Source organism: Bos javanicus, chromosome 7, assembly GCF_032452875.1.
Source record: "Bos javanicus breed banteng chromosome 7, ARS-OSU_banteng_1.0, whole genome shotgun sequence".
Classification (NCBI taxonomy): domain Eukaryota; kingdom Metazoa; phylum Chordata; class Mammalia; order Artiodactyla; family Bovidae; genus Bos; species Bos javanicus.
Window position 1 is genome coordinate 96,021,628 of NC_083874.1, and position 16,027 is coordinate 96,037,654.

The window sequence follows — 16,027 nt, forward strand, 5'->3', positions numbered from 1 at the left end:
GGATTGGGGGGGATCCCCCTTTTCCTCCCTTCGCTCACAGGCAAGGCCTGACCCGGGCAGGGTGGTGAGGAGACCCTCGGGGGTTGGGGGGGATCCCCCTTTTCCTCCCTTCGCTCACAGGCAAGGCCTGACCCGGGCAGGGTGGTGAGGAGACCCTCGGGGGTTGGGGGGGGGATCCCCCTTTTCTTCCCTTCGCTCACAGGCCAGGCCTGACCCGGGCAGGGTGGTGAGGAGACCCTCGGGGGTTGGGGGGGATCCCCCTTTTCCTCCCTTCGCTCACAGGCCAGGCCTGACCCAGGCAGGGTGGTGAGGAGACCCTCGGGGGTTGGGGGGGATCCCCCTTTTCCTCTCTTCGCTCACAGGCAAGGCCTGACCCGGGCATGGTGGTGAGGAGACCCCATAGGCAGGGGTTCATCTCAGGGACCAGACCTGTCCCCACAGGCCACAGTGCTATGCCCAGAAGGAACTGGAGGTGCCAAGAGTCACAGCCCTGCTTTCTTCTTAAAAATGTCTTCCTTCCCTTGGCACGTTGTCTTTAATTCCACGCCTAGCTTCATTCTTTCTGGGCAGAGGCACGGTTCTGTCCCGCCGTCTCTTTTAAAATGCAGACACTTCAGGAAAAGGTACTACGTAAAAGCTTTCAGGTTACACCTTTATGTGAATCTGCCAGACTCTTTAATTACTCAACTGATGACTGACCTGGGAATGGAAGGCTCATGTGAGAAAGAAGGGCAGTGAATAGGTCTCCCGACAGGAAGAACCAAGGAAAGGCACTCTGAGTCGCCAAGAGACACTGGAAGCGTCTTGAAAGTCAGTGCCCGAAAAGGGGTGGACGGAGGCGCTGGGGTCTTGTTGCTTTGCTTGAACAGTTTTGCTCAGATAAATCATAATAGTGTCCCCGAGATGTCTTCAGCAGCTGCCCAGACCCACTTTCCAAAGGATGCACTGTAAATGGTCATTTTCTTGAAAGTAAGTAGCCAGGCTCTGACCCAAGCAAACTGAGAAAAGGCTTTGTTTTTAAATCAGTAATAATTTTGTTTTAGACCAGGAATATGCTGATAAATTTCCACCCTGAAGTCTTTAAACAGTACCTAAGAAATGGAGTAACACATAAAACGACCTCTTGTTCGATCCTTCAGTCTTGTTCTTATCCCCTCCTCTGTTAGCACTGTCAGTCCTGGCCTGTGCACTTGCTGCTTTATTCTGTGCCCAGTGTTTTGTGACATTCCTTTTAGTGAATGATCAGTCCTTGAGATTTGCTGCAAAGCCTACTCCATTTTTCTTTATAGCTGTGTATTATTCCATAATATGGCTCTATCATAGTTTATCCAGCCCATCATGTCTTGATGAGCAGTTGGGGTTTTTTCCTGTTAAAAATATTGCAGCAATCTTTTAGAGGTATGTGTGTTCTCATATAAGCAGATATTATCACACAGTAAATGCTTATGTTCAAATGCCTAACTTTTATATTTATTAGCAATAGCTGTGTCCCTGGGGTAATTATTATAACCTCAGCTTCTTAAACTATAAAATTAGGATAGATAGTAATGACCTATTTCAAGCATTGTTATTCAGTAATTTAGAACATTATCTAGTACACATATTAGTATCAATTTATTGAGTGCATTCTGAAAAGTATCTTCATTTTTATATGACAGCCCAGTTTAAGAACAATAAGATACGTCCCTACTCAAAGTTTTTAACAGAAAAAACAGTACCAGTTTTCAGAATTATAATAAATTCTACTGGAAATTATATCCTAAATGTCCTTTTGTTCCCCTAAATGTCCTTTTACGTCAAGAACAATTTATTACTATGTAACAGTGTATTTATGTGTTTATCTCATTGGTTTTTCCTTCATTTAGAAACATGACTAGTTTTCACTGTTAATGAAGCTTAGACGGAACCAAAACTTGTATCTCTTGAATTGCCACAGAGCTTTAATTAGGAGACCAGTATTAATTTAAATTCAGTCATCACCTCATCATGAATAATTATTTTGGAAGCTCAATCTGCTCTGCTCTCCAGGTTAATGAAAAACAGCCTCGATGGAGATCTCATCCGAACACAGAAGCTGTCGTTTATCATTAGAACGGTGGCCCGGCATTTTCCCGGACACTTACTGGCTTGGGATTTTGTCAAAGAGAACTGGAGTAAGCTTGTGCAGAAGTAAGTTTTTCAGACAGTTACTAATTTTCAGCATCCGCAAGCCTTGCATCTGAAAGCAGTTCCCAGGGTTGTATTGGTTCAGAAGAGTCACGCTTTGCTGTGAGAGGAAAAATGCTTCAGTGAAAGTTCAACAAACACAGAAATAGTCACATTTGTCAACAACATTCCTTAATGCGAGTCAATGTAACAGTGGTGTTTGTTTAAGTAATAGTACTGATCAAGCCCAGCCTTGCTCGGCATCAGCTCACTTAGCTTGAGTGAGTGAAGTCGCTCAGTTGTGTCAGACTCTTCTGCGACCCCATGGGCTGGGGCCTACCAGGCTCCTCAGTCCATGGAATCTTCCAGGCAAGAGTACTGGAGTGGGTTGCCATTTCCTTCTCCAGGGGATCTTCCCGACCCAGGGATCGAACCCCGGTCTCCTGCACTGCAGGCAGATGCTCTACCGTCTGAGCCATCAGGGAAGCCAACTCACTTGGCTTGGCCATGAACTATTTCAGAATAGCTGTTTAGTTTCATGTGTTGAAAACACCTCCTCGTTACCAAGGGATCGTTTACAAACTCAGACCCAGCTCAATAGCACAAGTCGCTCATTTTTTCCTTTTAAATCAGTAATGACACCTTCTGGGTGTATGATGCTGTTTTTTGAGGCAAACACAGGCTGTTAATTTCTCTGGATCTCCTGCCTACTGGGAGAGGAGTGTGTGGGGTGACTCCCGATGCACCAAGCCCCCCGTTCCCAGGAGCAGGACTCCACTCTGCCTCAGGCATGTGGAGTTTACAATAAGCACGTCCTTTGCACTCAGGAACTTGGCCTACCAGCAGCTGACTCATTCTTTTTGCCTTTTGCCTTTACCTTTGTGTTTCTTCAGGTTCCACCTGGGGTCCTATACCATACAAAGTATCGTTGCTGGATCAACTCACCTGTTTGCAACAAAGGCACATTTATCTGAGGTTGGTTGTATCAAATGCTTTTCCGGGAGATTCGGCCATCCCTTTGCCCTCAGGGTGCTCAGTTTTAGTCAGATGGTGGTTTCTCCTGCAAAATCCTGTCCCGTCTCTCTGTCTGCCTTCATCAACGCTAATGATCCTGCACTGGGATTATTCCTAAAGGGTAGATATACAGCAAGGAGGAAAAGTTCTGCTTCCATTCTCAACAGTATTCCATTGTCTCCCATCTGATACAGATAATTTTTTGAATTAAGATCAACATATGCCAAGTTTATTTTTAATTGGCGATTAGACTGTTTTTGAAGAGTTCCATTCAGAGGGTAAAATTAGGCCCCAGGCCTAACTTAGACTCTACCTTATTTACTGTTACTTGGCCTTTCCGGCCTTTCCACCCTTCCCACTCCAACTCTCACCACCCCCACCCCACCTCCCACTTGAAATTTGAAAACTTCATCCTTGTGGGAGTAAGGGGAATTCCTTTTTAAAACAGCTTTACATCAGCATGACCATCACTAACTTAAAGCTTATTTGAAAAGGATATTCAAAGCTGCGGTATGCCTTTCTTTTCTTTTGAAATACTTCTGTGTGCAACTTACAGGTCCAGGCATTCTTTGAAAACCAGTCAGAGGCCACCTTTCGACTTCGCTGTGTCCAGGAGGCTTTGGAAGTCATTCAGTTGAACATGCAGTGGGTGGAGAAGAATCTGAAAACCCTGACATATTGGCTGTAGCATGCACACCTGTACCTCATCACCCGTTCAGAGAGCTTGTTAACTGGGCCTCTGCTGCTTTTGCAAAAGCCACGGTGAAACCAGGATCGCTGCTGAGTTGTGTGCACTCTTAGGAGTTCTAGTTTGCTCAGGGCCAGTCTGTATTTTTTCATCTGTCTTTTCTGAAATGTCTTTGGGCAGTGTGTAGTTATTTATTACCAAACTATATTCACCTGTATGCCAACCGTCTACAAAAACAGTGGGTAATTTTTCTACTTTGAAGATATTCAAATGGGAAAAAAAAATCTGTTTTGCAATGCTGTTCTCAGTTTCTGGCTAAATGTTGACACCATGAAATAAGGAAAGAGCTACCATGGGAGCCACCATCTTTGCAGGCTGCTGGTTGGTTAGCCATTTGTTGCTTCTTGTTGATAGATGTTATTTGAATGTGGTTCCAAGTTAGCATCAAAAAGTATAGTAATGAAGTCATCGAATCATGCAGCTGTAGAGAACTGACCTCAGGTGTGCAGATCTACTTATTGGGGGTTTTGAATAATCCTTTTTTTTCTGGAAAAAGTTTATAACTATTATATTTTTTTCTGAAAAATAGTGAGGTGCTACAGAATTTTTAAATTTTTGTTGTAAAGCTAAATAACAAGGCTAAAAGATTAAACTTTCCAAATATTTAACACCTTCTTTTTCATCTTTCAGGAAAATATTTCCAACTGAGTTAGCACTAATTATTTTACTTATGAATTCCAGTATTCTCCAAATCTCTGTACACCTTTACCGCTCTCTGCCGTAGATATCCCTTGTGTTACAAATAAGTATTTCTGCATTTATGGCATTTTTTTAAATACTGGTGTCTCTTATCATGACTTTCTTACTAAGATTTACAGTTTACAGTCTGTTTAAGTTGCTTTTTGGCTGATAGATCAGACACTTTCTCTTAATCATACCCATTGGGTGGTTTTTCATTTTATATGATAGAGTTGCATATTAGAAGTATATTTTAAAATAGGGCCTTTGAGAAATTGAACATTTTTATTTGAAGTTCACCATAATACCTTAAAGGAATAAAGAGAATGTGGATAGGAATAACTTGATTTAGGTTTATTTTAATATGGTGGGCTTTGAATTTTTTCTACTGTCAGAAACAGTACTTTTCTTTAGTTGAAAAATCAAAGTTTTCTTTTGTAATGGCCAAACTAACAGATTATAGGGAATGGCCAAGGAAAGAAAGAAAGAATCCAAAACTATATGGCAATTGTACTCCTTCTAAAGGGGAAATACTGTACTTGAATTTTTTGAGCTATGCAGACTTATACCTAGATTGTTGTGTTTCTTTGATTCTTAGGATAAAAGCTTTCTTCCTAGTATTTATTGTACTTTCTATTTTGCTTGAAAACACCTACGTACATAAAAAGGGTATTTACCCATTTTTCAGCACTTAAAACACTCCACTGAATCAGACAATGGGAAAGGTCACCTTTTTTTTATTCAGCAGGTATCAAGTGAGAATATATGGAATTATGTATAAAATTATATTTTATTTTATGAAAATATTTTTATATAGCAAAATTGAAAAGACTGGCAATAGAAACTAAAGATAACCTTCTTTAGCCCTAGTGTGTTTTCTCCCAATTTAGTGTTTTCTAAACAGCACTTATCTCTCTATTTTAGAGTAGAAAATACTATTATCTGAGAATCACAGAATCATCTGAAGATGTTTTTTTGAAACTAGGGTGATTGTAGGTCTTTATTACTCTTGTGCTTCAGTAAATGAATGATAATTTAGTTGATATTTGAAAGTGAGTTTTTATATTTTTAGAGTGGGGAAAAATAATAAAATTTTGGAGGATTTTTTGTTGCTGGGTTGTTTTTTTTTAAACCATATTACTAAAGTCCACTTTGATACAGAGTTTAAACTTTGCTACTTCTCAAAATCATTTAAGATTCTTCGTTTTGTCTGCCCATCTTCACATTGTTTCTATAATATTTGTTAGCTCCGCATATGGCAAATCTTGTCTTGAATTATATCATTCTTTCCTGTGAGTGTGTGTGTCTGGAACGGGGTGGGGGTTGTTATAATTAAACTTTTATCAAAACATGGGCTAAAAAGGAGGTAACTCAAAATCCATTTCTATCTTTGTACTCAAAAGCCATTCATTCCCATAATACCAGATCCGTACCAATTGTATTTTTCATTTACAGGCCTCACCTCAGATTTTCCTGTGAAATTCCATACTTTTTTAATGTTATGCTATCCCATCTATATAGGGCTTCCAAAAACCAACTCTAAGTCAGGAATATAAGGTTAAATAATGGTTAGACCGTGTAGTATAATAAGTGTTGTTGAAGCGTTTGAAGTTTTTTCCCCCAGAATTTTATTTCACCATTGTATTTCTGAGAACTCAGATAGAAGCACAGCGATTCTTTGTTCTATGAGCACACAGATCCATGACCAATTCAGTACTGTCTGACAAGCGTTATATTCATTGCAGAGAGAGAGTCGTCTTGAATTAATAAAAAGACACATCATACCATATTATTAGGAAAGGCAAAATTGGAAATCTGGAACTGTAGAAGAAAAGCTTAGGCTTTGGAAGTCTGAAAGGCTACAAAACTAGAAATCCAAGGAGTTCAGTTTGTTGATATCTAATCGCTTGTTAATACCAACTGATTAGATATATTAAACGGAAGTAGTGTCAGCAGCTACCGTAAGCTTGTGCCTTGCTCCATCTTGTTCGATATGAATCTCTTTAAGTGGAATTATGTTGTTTGCCACTGTTTTGGTGTTCACGAACTTTCTTACTGTCACAGGTTCCTCTTTACACTAATGTTCTTCACCATTCATGTTTTCACATGTACTTTAGCCACAGTGGGAACAGAGCTGTCAGAAGAGTTCTGGGTATGTAGAGGTTCTTACTGTCACAGGTTCCTCTTTACACTAATGTTCTTCACCATTCGTGTTTTCACATGTACTTTAGCCACAGTGGGAACAGAGCTGTCAGAAGAGTTCTGGGTATATAGAGGATACTGAGCCACATCAGTCTTCCTGGGTGCAGAACAGAATCCTTTCTGAACACTGGAAAGGAAGAAATGAAAGTTAAGTGCTGAGTTTGTTGGATTACAGATAGCCTGTTCCTGAGTTGGCTTTTGAGCATCTTAATCTAATACACATGGAAAGATAATCTGTAGTCAGGTTGCTGAATATTTACATAATCCTCATGTTTGTCATGGCGGTGCAGGGAAGGTGTATGCATCTCAGGAGATGTGCAGACAGCAATTTCTGGGCTGAGTTTGCAAAACAAGACCTGAATTTCATAGGTATGATGTAGTTCTTCTCCCCTTTGCCTTTTTTAAAAAAATTGGAATTAACTCTTTTCTTCCTCCCTTACATCCCCATTTGTATTTTATAAAGCCTATGTGTTCACTTTTGCTGGGTTTTGCTTTCTTTTATTTTGTGCTTCATTCTCTTCATTGGCAACTAAGTACCAAATGAAAAGTGGAAGTCCGAAAGTATGATAAACCTCCTCTTCTCCCCTTCCTTGTTGCCTACGTGGGCAATAGCTCATAGAATAGTTGATTGATATCTTTGAGGGTTCTTTAGGGGAATATACTTTTTAAATGTATGCACGTGTTTTGATGTTTTTATATTCTTTCATCTTAGTATAGTTTATCCTGATGAAAAATGAAAGAGACATTGTCCTGTGAAATCTCTTCTAGCCTTTCAATTTTTCCTGCCTGGGCAACAGCTACAGAGTAGTTACTTGGTTTCCTTCTCTGGAAGGAGATGGCCATAGTGGGAGAAGAGCAGAGTATGTACTTTTTAAAATGTATGTAAATCACTATTTTGTGGGTGTTTGATTTTGTATTTCCTTCATCCTCCTCACGGATAAGTAGAGATCTAATGAACTGTGAAGGTCCCAAAGTATGACGAATGCTTACCTACCCCTCTCCTTGTTGCCTGTATGGACGTAAGTGAGTAGTTCTAGTTTCTGTTGTTTTGATCTAGTCTGTTCTTGAGGGCAGAGATGGGGGAGAGTTGTATATTCTTTTATTCAAGTGTATATAAATGTTATGCTACTTTTTAATATTTCATTTTAGGTGTGTTCCTTTGCATGAATGCATATGTACTTAATGAAAACGGAGATTCAGAGTATGACAGATCTCTTCCCTTTTCCTTACTGCCTTTTTGGGCAGTAGCTAGAGTAGCTTTTGTTTTGTGAGGTGGGAGACAGTGGGGTATGTACTTAATGTATATAAATAAATCTATAACTTTGTATTATAACTCATCATTTCGTACTACGTCCTTTTCATAGGATGTGAAAGTACCTAATGAGACGTGGAGGTCCACATGTATGACAATCTCCTCTTGACCCCTTCCCGTGTTGCCTGAGACGGCAATGGCTAGTAGAATAGTTGATTAGTTTCAGGGGCTCTTTTGTGGGTATTAGGGTAAATGCTTTTAAAACATATACTCATGTTTTTTACTTCCTTATTATAGTATTTCATTTGGTACCCAGCCCTTCACTTGGGGGCTTCCCTGATGGCTCAGCTGGTAAAGAATCTGCCTGCAGTGCAGGAGACCTGGGTTTGATTCCTGGGTTAAGATCCCCTGGAGTGTGGAATGGCTCCCAACTCCAGTAATCTGGCCTAGAGAATTCCATGGACAGAGAAGCCTGGCAGGCTACAGTCCATGGGGTCACAAAGAGTTGGACACAACTGAGTGCCTTTCACTCACTCACTCTCCTTCACTTGGACTGGTAGGTTGCTAATGAAGCACAGAGTTCTGGATATAGAGCAGTCTTCTTTCCCTTTTTATCCATGTAGTCAATAATTTTAAAGTAGTTTGGGCTTTTAGAATTTTGCAGGGGACGGGGCTGGGAAGGGACTGAGGCGGAATATATTCTTTTGAAATCTGTATATATGCAGTGCTTGTTTCAATATCATGTTATTCCATTTGTACTTATCCCTTGCTTGGATGTATAGGTCCCTAACGAGATGTGGCAGTATGGATGTAGGAAAATCTTCTGTCTTCCCCTTTCCTTGTCGCCTCTGTGGGTAATATTTGTAGAGCAGTCTAGATTATTTTTACCTCTATCACTGTCTTGCCTGGGAGCATAGGGATATGTACTTTTTAAAATGTATATAAATGTTTGTGTTCCTTTTTTTTCTGTTACTTCATTTTGTACCTAAACTTTTGCATGGATTCTTAGGTACATGATGAAAATTAAGGTTCATTCTATGAAAAAAATCTCCTCTTCTCCCCTTCCCTTATTGCCTGTCTAGGCAATGACTAGTAGTGTAGTTTTTTGAAGAATTTTTTGCGGGGCGCAGAGCAGTGAAGGTTTTCTGGGTTTGCTTTTGTGTGTGTGTGTATAAACGTTTGCTGCATTTATTTGTGCTTTCATTTCAAGCCTAGTGTCTTTTTTGACTCCTAAATATCAAATATAATGCAGAGGTCCAGATCGGGGTGTAATAAATCTTCCCCGCCCTTCTCCTGTAGCCTGTGTATACCGGGGGTACAGGAGTACTTGAGGATTTGGTTTTCTGTTGTTTGTTTTTGAGGTTTTTAATGGGGGATGAGCTTGTTAGGCAAGATATATAAATTTTTAAATGTATACAAATGTTTCTGCCTCTTTTGGTGTTCATTTCATCTTGAATCCAGTCTTTTGCATGACTCTTTTGGAACTTTATGAAAGTTGAGATTGATTCTATAAAATATCTCCCTGCTCCCTTTCCCTCACTGGGCAGTGGCAGAAGAATAGATGTTTGGCTTCTGCTTTTGGAGAGATAGGGATGGGAGAGGTGTGTGTGTGTATGTGTGTGTGTGTACACATATATATACTTTTTTAATGTATAAAGGTTTGCTACATTTTGTGTGTTATTTCATTTAGTGCCCAGTCCTTTGCTGGGATCTGTAGGTACATAATGAAACATGGAGGTCCAGATGTATGATAAATCTCCTCTGCTCCCTTCCCTTACTGCCTACATGGGCAATAGTTCAACAATTTAGGATCTTTTTTTTTTTTTTTTTGGAGGGAAAAATTATTGGGTGGGTAGTAGTTAGTGGGAAGGGATGGGGTATGCCCTTTTTAAAAGTGTATATACATGTTTCCATGTTACTGATTTTATACCTAGTCCTTTGGGTGGATGTCAAGTTACCAAATGCAAACTGAGGAGAAGTGTATGACAGCCTCCCCTTCTCCCCTTCCCCTTGTTGCCTGTGTGGTAACAGCAAGTAGAAGGGTTGTATGTTGTTTGCTTGTTTTATAGAGATTTATATTTTTGGCGGGGGAATATTCTTCATGAGTGTTTTCATTTGTCGCTTTATTCTGTGTTTAGTCCTTCACATGGCTATGTAGGGAACTGATGAAAATTGACTCCCCTGGATGAGCAGCGTACTTTCTTCCTTTCCCACATATTTGCTCCTTCAGCTGGAGCCAGTATAGTCACTATTTTGTGGCTGTTTTTATTCTCTCAGATATATGCCTTTAAAGATGTAAGTGTATACATGCACATACATGATTTGCTTCTTTTCTTCCCCCATTATTTTCCTTTAATAGTCCCTTGCAGGGCTCTGAGTGGATCTTTCCTTTAATAGTCCCTTGCAGGGCTCTGAGTGTATCTAACAAAAATGTCCCACCAGATCCTTGCCATCTGAGCTAAAGGTGTAGCACTGAGGTGGGGTAACCAATGGCACCAGGCAGGTAGCCCGTAAGATGGGAGAAGACACTTGGATACGGTTGAGTTGTGAGAGCTAATCACATCTAGTAGGTCTCAGGTTGACTCACACTGAATGAAATGGTAGGAAGGGAGGGACCTATTCTTTGGCAATTCCAGAGAGTCAAAAAGACAATACTTCAGGTGTGGTTAAATTTTTTTGCTGTTCATCTCTCAGCGGCACTCATTCAAACTCATTTGAAGACCTCTGAGAGTAGCTCCTTTCTGAGGCCCTGGATTCTGACTCAGTTGGCTACAGTTCCTTCAGTTACATATTCTTCTGTACTCGGTAGAAATCATTTTGGGTTTTGGAGTGAATCTTTTGAGTTATTGCCATCATTCTAGTAAATGACAACGTGGGCCCCAAAACTAATCCAAGAAGAATTGGGGTGGCAAGCTCTTTGACTCCCACCACCTTGCACATGGCGGGCGTGCTGGCCCTTCCCTCCCCAGAGCTCTTCTGCGTGGCTGCCTCCGTCCGCTCTCGCTTCTCCACTAGCTGAACCATTCCTGTTCATTTCTCCTTGTTGTCTTCAGCGCTTGTGCTGTTAGCTGTTATCTTCAAGTGTCCTTGGAAATGTGAGCCCATGTTGCCTCTTTGGCTCTCTGTCTTTGCATGCATTTCACACATCCAGACCTGTGTGTTAACTTTCAGCATTCTTCAGTGATATTTTACATTGACTGTTCATCCACCACATGGTAAATGTCACGACTCCATATTTATCTGTCGCAAAGAAAATGCATGTGGAAAATCCATCCATCCCTCTCTTCCCTCCCTTCTGAGCACTGTTTTTTTTTTGTTCTGAAATTTATAACCAATATAATGCTGAAGATTTGCCATACTGTTATTTGCCATACTGTTATAGAAACATTGAACGGTAGGACTCCTAGAAAATTTGCAAAGAGACGTTATTCACCATATCAGACTCTCAGGTTCTAGTGATGAAAACTTTGCTTATACTTTGCTGTTACTTATACCTGCTGCTGTACGGAAAATAAAAGTTTATTCATGCCACATTTAACTTTGACCATAAATAAAAGGGAGCATCTTTTTGGAGTTAGTCATGGTCATATTTAGTGGTATTTCTCAACAGTTCTTAATTTGAAATACTTCAAAGGAAGTAAAGGTCAGGGCTTAGCTGAATGAAATGCTCCAGAACTTGAAGTGTAGAAAACATCAGTACAGTAACATATTCATGTGTATAAAGTGACAATTACAGCATAATTGGAACATTTGCATTAATCAACAAACTCACATTGAGACAAAACTGAATCTTACAGCTTTCTTGATTAAAGCCAAGTGTTCCATGTTGCTGTGAAGAATAGTCTCTCAAACACTTTGAAAAGTAGTTACTTCAAAACTTGTGAAGGTATCACATTTTTGTATTTAAATACTTACAGAGATCTCCAATTTCTTGAATCTGAGCTTGTGGGTAGAATTCTAAATTTGTATCATAATCTTGTCTTTTGTGAAAGATTTTGAAAATAGTATGTATATATATAATATTATATATGCAAATTGTGTTTTGTCACTTGTAAAGGGAAAAGGCTTATTTTTCTTTATACTTCTGATACCTTGTTTTGCATATGACCAGCACTGACTGAAAGGCATGTGTACCTGCAAACACTGTTGCTTTTTTTGTGAAATAAAAATAAAAGTATTTAAATATAAATATTGTGTAGACCATTTTCACTTTTAAAAAGTACGTATAAAGTGGTTTATGATCTCAGCTGTACCAGAACAGGAACCGTATTCATTGTCTTTTGCAGCGTTTCCTGTCTCACCAGTGCTGCAGTATCTTTACTTTGTGTAACTCAAGGATTCACAGGCTCATTAGTGCTATGTTGGACTGTCCTGGGTATTGTATGATGATTACCACCATCCCTGGTCTCTAATGCAAATAGCAACTCCACTACCCGCAGTGAGACAACCAAAAATGTCTCCAGACACTGCTAAGCACTCACTGGGGTGGAGTGGGGTTAAAGTCATCCGTGGATGCACTCCGTGCAGGGGAAGTATTTTAGAATGAAATGATTCTCATAAATACACAGGTCACTTGAGTAGCCATTTGGTCAGATCTACAGTAAGAAGTTCCTTATTTTAATTCCCATCAATATTCTTGGGAGAGAACTGAGAATATCTTAGGCTCTTAGGTGTTGGAATTAGAACCAGTATTCTTCTATATAAATTGTTAGCACTTAAAGTTAGGCATTTTAAGGCAAATAGAGTTTGGGGTAAAAGAACTGAGACACTATTTCTGGGCATACAAAAACACACATTGAAGCAATACACTTTTAAAATATCACCAGAGCTTACCTGCTGGCCCAGCACTTCAGACTGCACCTCCAATACAGAGCCACGGGTTCAATCCCTGGTTAGGGAACTAAGATCCCACACGTCACAGGGTGCTGCCTTCTAAAGAAAAAAAAAAAGGTATTACCATTAATAATTATTGGGGGAATGCTCTTAGAAATTAAAAGATTTTTGCTCAGAAGCTACTAGTTCAATTTCTGATACTTTGTTCACAGACATGCACAGTAAAAATGGAAATAAAACCCATTATAGATATATTGGGTTGGCCAAAAAGTTCATTCAGGTTTGAAAGACTTGAACAGACTTTTTGGCTAACCTTATAGAAACAATGTTTTTATTCCAGTGGAATTTATAGATGTTAACTGACATAAATGCATCATCTATAAGTTGAGAATTACGTTTTATTTGAGAACTACAGTCCAGGAAGGCAGCCTCTCAGTTCTGACAAACTGTTCCAAAAACGTAAGGCAGGGGCCAAGATATATTGGAGTTTTTGCATTTTTGCTGAAAATACGTGGTTGAATATCAGTTACTGTGAATCACACACACACAAGACATCAAGTTAAGAGCTTTTAGTGCCTTTCTATATATGGAAAGAGTCTGGGCTCATTGAAATTCCTTTGATATGTATTTTATCCAGGGCAAGGATCCTGTTTTTCTCATTTCTAAATTACCCTCAGGGTACACTGTTGGGGGCAGGTGCAGTGGCTGACGGCTTGATGGTGGGGCTAATTCATTGATTATTGAAATGATGGGCAACTTTTTTGTCCATAGCACCTCCTTGTGGTCATAAATTAGATGAAGGTTGGGGAGACATTTCATGACCAATTTTCCCACAGCACTAGGAATTACGACCCAGGAAAAATTTCCCTTGTTGCTTCTCTCCATTTCTACAGTTGCACTATTACAGTTATTCTGGGTAGAGTTACATTTGATCAACTGCCTCAACGTTCAGCCATTAGTTTTGTCAGAGGACGGGCTACCATTGCAAAATGCAATAGAAAACTATCTTCCCAACCCAGGGATCAAACCCAGGTCTCCCGCATTGCAGGTGGATTCTTTATCATCTGAGCCACCAGGGAAGCATACAGGTAGTATCATTAATAAAATCATAGTATAGCAGGTAGCTGCTGCTGCTGCTAAGTCGCTTCAGTCGTGTCCAACTCTGTGCGACCCCATGGACTGCAGCCTACCAGGCTCCTCCATCCATGGGATTTTCCAGGCAAGAGTGCTGGAGTGGTGTGCCATTGCCTTCTCCCATAGCAGGTAGAGACAGGCATAAATAGCTGGAGAAATAAGAGGACAGAGTAAAACAATAATTGGTGTAACTGGATGTAATCTGATCACAATAAGTCATCAAGTCTACAGGGGAGGCAGCTGGAGAAGAAAAATTCTAAAGGGATCAAGTAGAGATAAATCATACCTTTTGTAAATGAAGATAACAATTACCAACTTGTTGCAGGTCAAAACATAAAGGCTTTCTGAAAAAGATTAAAAGGCAGTGTTTTAGAAAAAAGTCATAAAATTATAAATGATTTATTGCTCATAACTCCTGTTGATCTGGATGAAGTCAGGTTTTCCATTAGAGTTCTATAATTTCTTACCCATTTTAGCAGTATGATCTAAAAGCCATTAGAAACTTGTTTATCCAAAAGTCCTTTTTATGAATCATCTTGAGGATCTTTATAAAAACATCTGAGTAAAATAATGATCGTCTATTAATCAGATCAGATCAGATCAGTCGCTCAGTTGTGTCCGACTCTTTGCGACCCCATGAATCGCAGCAAGCCAGGCCACCCTGTCCATCACCAATTCCCAGAGTTCACTGAGACTCAACGTCCATCAAGTCAGTGATGCCATCCAGCCATCTCATCCTCTGTTGTCCCCTTCTCCTCCTGCCTCCAATCCCTCCCAGCATCAGAGTCTTTTCCAATGGGTCAACTCTTCGCATGAGGTGGCCAAAGTACTGGAGTTTCAGCTTTAGCATCATTCCTTCCAAAGAAATCCCAGGGCTGATCTCCTTCAGAATGGACTGGTTGGATCTCCTTGCAGTCCAAGGGACTCTCAAGAGTCTTCTCCAACACCACAGTTCAAAAGCATCAATTCTTCAGCGCTCAGCTTTCTTCACAGTCCAACTCTCACATCCATACGTGACCACAGGAAAAACCATAGCCTTGACTAGACGAACCTTTGTTGGCAAAGTACTGTCTCTGCTTTTGAATATGCTATCTAGCTTGGTCATAACTTTCCTTCCAAGGAGTAAGCATCTTTTAATTTCATGGCTGCAGTCACCATCTGTAGTGATTTTGGAGCCCAGAAAAATAAAGTCTGACACTGTTTCCACTGTTTCCCCATCTATTTCCCATGAAGTGATGGGACCGGATGCCACGATCTTCGTTTTCTGAATGTTGAGCTTTAAGCCAACTTTTTCACTCTCCACTTTCACTTTGATCAAGAGGCTTTTGAGTTCCTCTTCACTTTCTGCCATAAGGGTGGTGTCATCTGCATATCTGAGGTTATTGATATTTCTCCTGGCAATCTTGATTCCAGCTTGTGTTTCTTCCAGTCCAGCGTTTCTCATGAGGTACTCTGCATAGAAGTTAAATAAACAGGGTGACAATATACAGCCTTGACGAACTCCTTTTCCTATTTGGAACCAGTCTGTTGTTCTTGCTTCCTGTTCTTGCTAACTGTTGCTTCCTGACCTGCATACAAATTTCTCAAGAGGCAGATCAGGTGGTCTGGTATTCCCATCTCTTTCAGAATTTTCCACAGTTGATTGTGATCCACACAGTCAAAGGCTTTGGCATAGTCAATAAAGCAGAAATAGATGTTTTTCTGGAACTCTCTTGCTTTTTCCATGATCCAGCGGATGTTGGCAATTTGATCTCTGGTTCCTCTGCCTTTTCTAAAACCAGCTTGAACATCAGGAAGTTCACAGTTCGCATATTGCTGAAGCCTGGCTTGGAGAATTTTGAGCATTACTTTACTAGTGTGTGAGATGAGTGCAATTGTGCGGTAGTTTGACATTCTTTGGCATTGCCTTTCTTTGGGATTGGAATGAAAACTAAAGACTTAAAATGGCATGGTTAAATTAAAAATCTGATTATAATGCAATTGATAAGAAACTTGGTTATTTCTATGACATACAGCATTTT

At 40.1% G+C, this 16,027-nt stretch overlaps 1 protein-coding gene across 2 annotated transcripts in view; it reads left to right on the forward strand.

Moving 5' to 3' along the window:
• Window positions 1-12,228, forward strand: part of LNPEP (leucyl and cystinyl aminopeptidase) — a 102,589-nt gene extending 90,361 nt beyond the window's left edge. For both annotated transcript variants that reach the window (XM_061424456.1, XM_061424457.1), the window contains 3 exons: window positions 2,029-2,169; window positions 3,039-3,120; window positions 3,716-12,228. In XM_061424456.1, coding sequence (XP_061280440.1) covers window positions 2,029-2,169; window positions 3,039-3,120; window positions 3,716-3,847 — 355 coding nt within the window. In that variant the 3' untranslated portion in view covers window positions 3,848-12,228. The remainder of the gene's footprint in view (window positions 1-2,028; window positions 2,170-3,038; window positions 3,121-3,715) is intronic.
• The last annotated feature ends 3,799 nt before the right edge of the window (window positions 12,229-16,027 follow it).